The sequence below is a fragment of the Borostomias antarcticus genome, assembly GCF_949987555.1.
Source record: "Borostomias antarcticus genome assembly, chromosome: 3".
Taxonomy (NCBI): Eukaryota; Metazoa; Chordata; class Actinopteri; order Stomiiformes; family Stomiidae; genus Borostomias; species Borostomias antarcticus.
The window spans coordinates 10,063,387-10,069,585 of record NC_140236.1 but is presented as its reverse complement, the minus strand read 5'-3'; the positions used below and the strand labels follow the sequence as shown (position 1 = coordinate 10,069,585).

Genomic DNA, 6,199 nt, shown 5'->3' with positions numbered 1-6,199 from the left:
TCTCTTTGGGGGTATGAAGAAAGATAAACACAGATTAGGTTACACGGCTTCAACCATTTAGGCTACTCATTTCCAAAATGTATCTCGTCATTAGTAAACACTGGTTTCATTTTCAATGTAAACAATTTGTTAAATCTGGATGAAACATTGCAGCAGTTATTTAAACATATAGTTTAGGATTACGCATTGGACAAAATCCCTTTCCTCTCATGTGTTTAACAACTACAGTGGGCTATGGGAGAGCGACCAACATGGATGCAGAAGGTAAAGTTCAGGAACAGAATAGTTTGGCTGGATCAAGGCTTGTCGTTGCAGTGTTTGAAGAGGCTCGAAGGTGTGCCAGAGAACGTGGTGCACTTCTCAGCGCAGGTGGCGAGCGCCGAGCCTGAGAACGGGTAAACAGCCGCCTGTCCAAAGGGTGCCAGCGCGGTTGGGATTGGCGAAGTTATGGTCTGTCCTTGGTTCAAATACGACACCAGCCGCCTCATCTCCTCCAGGGCCTGCGCCTGCATGAGGATATAGTTCTTGGCTAGGAGAAGAGTGGCGATTTTGGAGAGTTTTCTCACCGAGGGACTGTGAGCGTACGGGATAACGGAGCGCAGGCCGTCCAGCGCGTCGTTTAGGTCGTGCATCCTTCTCCTCTCCCGTGCGTTGATGCTCAGACGCAGAGACCGCTGCTCCTTCGGCTTCTTGGCAAGGGAACCCCCGTGCTTCTCGTCGTCGAACCCCGAGCCCCTCTTTCTCGAGTCCAGAGTGTCGAAACCGTCGTCGTCCTCGCTCGTCTGTTCACCGCCACTTTCGTTCGATTTGGCGGTCTGACCCGAGAGGAAATCGGCGGCCGGGGTGAGGGGATAGCGCCCAGGACTTCCAGTACCATGGCCAGCGCCAAACCCAAAAGCTGACTGGCCGTACCGCTGAGTTAGGTCCAAGAGCGTGTCGTTGCTGATGGATTTCAGCAGGTTCTCTTCTCCAGCATTCATTTTACTAAATTCAATCGTACGAATCTGATCTGGGTACGTATCTCTACTTTTTCTCTTCCCCTCCTTTTTGAGGAACGTAGCCTAGTCTAGCCTACTCACAAGTTCACTCCCCCGAGTCGTTCTTTTCAACGCACTTCTCTTTCTTCAACTCACCGTGGCTCTTCAAACAAGAGACACTGAGTCTGAATGGAGTTGGCCACTTGGATTTCACCCCCTCTGTACTAATGCAAACGTCTCCCCTGCGCGCATTTACATTTAAGAGCTCTTCTGTAATTGTGCGGAGCTAAGTGACGTTAAAAAAAAGCGCGGAGATGAGACTCGAGCGCTTGCCTCCTTGCTGGTTCCTCGCGTGCGTCTTGCCCTCGCCCTGGGCAGATTGTGGCTCGCGCGCTGTTCCACTCGCGCGTTAGTAAGAGCGCGAGGCCCGTCGGGATTATCTGTCCGTCCAATCAGAGGGGCGTTTTAATTACAGGATAGAACGCCGGTGTGGCTATCATCTCGATCATCATCATAATAATTGCAACACAAACGCGGCGTATCGTTTCTCATAATATTGTAACAAGTCATGGGGCATTGTTTTCTGTGCCCTACTTGATAACATATCATTGTGAGAGTGGCACGCTTACCTTTATTTACTCAGCGAACAGGCGGGGAGCCCTATAGGTGTAGTTTAGCGTAATGTATGCCTAGATGTAGCGTAAAACGAACAGCCTATAGTATTCCCAAGAGCCCACTGAAACGATATACTGTAGAAACCATGGACCTAGGTCCATGAAACGTGTAATACCAAAACACCGGGGTTTCTTTCTTCTTCTTCTTTTTTTCAAAACGTGATCCTACCAGGGAAATCCTTTTAGTATAGCTACAACTGAATAACCCCCAAATCCAGTTCGAACATTTATATAGCCTATAGGAAAAAGGGAGACCTGGGTTAGCCTATAATGAACGGGTATAAGTCATATGTGTGCATATAGGGCCTACGAAAAAACAGTCAATAGAAATCTACTTCACTTCACGAACAACAAAAAAGTAAGAGCATACGAGTAGTCAATTAATAAAAACAAACTCTTGCTGAAGTTCAGCTATAGCTTCAGCACCATGGACAGCTCCTTACTTTCCGCGTACGAGGTGATTCAGCATCTTTCTTGTTACATCCTTTGTAACACAGGGGAGCACAATTCTTGGGTTCTGGCTCCTCGACCTCGTAGCAGCAACATAGTAACACAAGATAGTGACAGTAAGGAAGTATAATACAGCATAGTAGTAATAAAACAATGGCTACTATGAGATGGAGAGAGAGAGAGAGAGAGAGAGAGAGAGTGAGAGAGAGAGAGAGAGAGAGAGAGAGAGAGAGTGAGTGAGAGAGATGAAGACGACGGGTGGTATTAATCACGCAGCCTGGACGGGCCCCAGAAACGGGGCTTAACGAAGGAAGGGATGCCCAAGGTGCGGTTCAACAAGCACATTAGCAGTATCTAGCACCAAATGCTCCGGGATTAGGACAACGGTAAACAGAACTCACTCACTAGCCTGCATGATCGGGCCTAGGATTGGTTTCAGAAACGTTATGACGTCGATGTCCCTGAGAAATGAGTAGCCTACATCGTCGCGTTAACTGGACGAAGTTACTACGCTGGCTAGGGGCTTTCTGTAGGCTTAGCCTACTACACAGGTTTGGTTTGGTCCTCCACAGGCCAGTGTGCCTAACATCCGATCCGCTACACTACAGTAGGCCTATCGTCAATCTTAATCTGACATTTCTGAATTAAGAAAATAGAGTGTAGACAAGTTCAGTAAAGATCTCTCTGATGGAAGGCGTATTTTGAGGGCGAGCTTTGCAGTAGTTTATTAGCTATCAGCCCAGTGTTGTGTGATTAGACTGCCACCTTGTGCTCAAAATAAAACATTACACTATTGCTTTTTTTCAATTCAGTTGTCTCCAATGTCAACATTTATATATATTTAAATTAGGATAGCCTAAGTATTTTAGGGTAAAATGTACCATATTTTAGAACTTCCTTTCACCATGGACTGGAAAGTGAAATTGTGTGTAAAATAGGGTCTTGATAATCATAGCCTACCCATGCAGGACCAAGAATGTAATGGAGTCACCTGACCTCTGCTGTGATGACATGTATTGTATCTTTACTGTATTAGAGGTGAATAGCCCACGTATTATTATTTTATTTTTAATCACCCATTTTTATGAAGCTGAGCAAATCCAGAGCGAAGCCAGCAGGTGGCAGGATTCTCAAACAGAACATTTTGGCTTTGTCTGTCAACAAGACCTGTCAGAGATATCTCAGTTTGTCCATACAGATGAGACTTCTCTTGTGACAATGGCCTCTTTAGGTGGTTATAATCTGTGTTATTGTTTGTTTGTGTGTGTGTGTGTGTGTGTGTGTGTGCGCGCACATGCACACGTGTGTGTATGTGTGTGCATGTGTGTGTGTGGACACAGGTGTATTCTGGAGAAACAAAAGTCCAACGCACCCCCAGAATCCATTTAAAGGCATTATAAATCATAGGCTAATCTAAAATGTATGTATTACCTCCACCCCAGCGACAGCGCAGGGTGATAGGTAATGTTCTCAGTGGCTGGTGTGCATGTGTGTTTGTCCGTCTGTTAGCAGGATTACACAAAAACTACTAGACTAAACTCGGTGGAATGTTGGAGCATGGGCCAACTTAGAAACCATTAGGCCTACATTTTGGAGTGGATCCGAATCACGTGGCGGGTATAGCGACGGCTATAAGCCGTTTCCTGATTTGTCCATTCACTTCAATTCATTTTATGGACTAGGATCACGCAAAAACGACTAGACCGATTTTCATGAAACTCGGTGGAGGGGTGTAGCATGGGACAACCTAGAACCCACTAAATCTTGGAGCAGATCGGAATCACGGGGTGGGTCCACAAGCTACCCAAACACGGCGTGCCATTCACTTCCATTCCTGTTTTAGACCAGGTTTATGTTTAAACTACCAGAGTGATTTTCATGAAACTCGGTGGAGGGGTGTAGCATGGGTCAATTAACAACCCATTAAATTCTGGAGCAGAGCTGAATCATGGGGTAGGTCCACGAGCTGACCAAACACGGCTGGGTCGGCCATTCACCTCCATTCATTTTTTGGACTAGGATTACACAAGAACTACCAGACCGCTTTTCATGAAACTTGGTAGAGGGATGTAGCATGGGCCAATTTAGAATGCATTCTATTTTGGAGTGGATCCGAATCATGGGGTGGGTCCACGAGCCTCCCAAACATGGCTTTCCATTCACCTCCATTCATTGTCAATAGGGGGAATTGAAACAGACATATCTGGACAGGAGAAGGTCACAGAGACATGGGGTTTGGACTGCCATAAAACTCTTGATCTAACAAACAGCAATATCAAAGATGTCCCGCTCGCATGCATGTGCGGTCGCTCAGAGCTAAAATTCATTCATGGGCGGGGGTCTGTGCTCTCTGAGCACCATTTCTAGTTTTTATAATTTGGTTATTTTATATGATACTGTATGCCACTAAAATAAAGGCTTTTCAGTGGATTCCAGAGTGACTTGGACCACTTCTCCACTTCTTTTGTATGACAAAATTAGACCCTTATTAGCTTTTCAGTGGCCTAGCTGGCTAAAGCAGTGTTTATGGGATGTGGTCACATTTGTTTTTAAGTCAGAAGACAGCAAGATCAAACCCAGTGATGGCTAAGTGACGGTAGAAGCAAAACTGATGAATGACGTAATAATAGCCTACCTGCTAGGCCAGTTCTAACAGAGCTGTCGGTATCAACTTCACTACTTACAGCATTTCTTCTGCCCCTAATGTGAAAATGTGAAAACAACTGGCAGAGGCAGAAACAGACAGGCACACAATGTGACAACAGACCAATGATTAATACATAACATTCACAAGCTCTCTGTTGCCATGGTAACTCCAGGCCTAGGCACCATGTGAAGGTGACACGCCATTTGGCACCGAATGCTGGAGTCAGGAGCCTGCAGTGACAGCATGTGACTTCAGGGAGCAGTATAGCACTTCTCATGGAGGCTGAATGTACTATAGCAACTACAGTAGCATACTCCCTCTCTCTCTCTCTCTCTCTCTCTCTCTCTCTCTCTCTCTCTCTCTCTCTCCCTCTCTCTCTCTCTCTCTCTCTCTCTCTTTATCTCTGTCTCTCTCTCTTTATCTCTCTCTCTCTCTTTATCTGTTTCTCTTTCACACACAAACACACACACACACAAACAAACAAATGTACACACACATGCACATACTGTACATATATACACATGCGCATGCACATATACCTACACATGTACACAGTCCATTTACTAAATCAGTTTAGACAATGAAATTGTAGCCCACCTCGGCTTTATAGGAGATTATACTACTGAGACTCCATGTCTGGCAACATGCTGAGAGACTGCTTATATATTGGTATATAAAATATATGCGGGAATAGACAGCGGTTGTGTGCTGTGGTCTTGTGTGAGAGTGAGCAGGTATAGAGAGCGGTTGTGTTGTTGTCTTGTGTGAGAGTGAGCAGGTATAGAGAGCGGTTGTGTTGTTGTCTTGTGTGAGAGTGAGCAGGTATAGACAGCGGTTGTGTTGTTGTCTTGTGTGAGAGTGAGCAGGTATAGACAGCGGTTGTGTTGTTGTCTTGTGTGAGAGTGAGCAGGTATAGACAGCGGTTGTGTTGTTGTCTTGTGTGAGAGTGAGCAGGTATAGACAGCGGTTGTGTTGTTGTCTTGTGTGAGAGTGAGCAGGTATAGACAGCGGTTGTGTTGTTGTCTTGTGTGAGAGTGAGCAGGTATAGACAGCGGTTGTGTTGTTGTCTTGTGTGAGAGTTAGCCAATCCGGAGGCAGTGCAGGAACAACTAGGCTTCGGTTTCTTGAGGGAGAGAATGGAGGACGCAAAACTACTAATACATACTACTAATACACAATACATGACCAACCTCTTCCAGCAAACTGCCTTCCTCACACACACACACTCATGCGCACACACACACATGCACGCATTCAAACGCATACACACACACACGCAGGCACACATACTCACACACACACACACACACACACACACACACACACACACACACACACACACACACAAACAAACTAACGCATTCACATGCACACACACACACACACGCAGGCATAAATACACACACACATACACTCACACACACGCACACATACCAGTACATCCCAGACAC

The 6,199-nt window shown here is 45.8% G+C and overlaps 1 protein-coding gene across 1 annotated transcript; it reads right to left on the bottom strand.

The window, feature by feature from the left end:
• Nucleotides 1–296: 296 nt before the first annotated feature.
• Nucleotides 297–980, bottom strand: LOC311329859 (class E basic helix-loop-helix protein 23-like; the record flags this gene model as incomplete). The annotated part of the gene is made up of 1 exon (XM_084461797.1): nt 297–980. One exon carries the CDS (start codon nt 978–980, stop codon nt 297–299), a length of 684 nt encoding a protein of 227 aa, XP_084317923.1.
• Between the last annotated feature and the right edge of the window lie 5,219 nt (nt 981–6,199).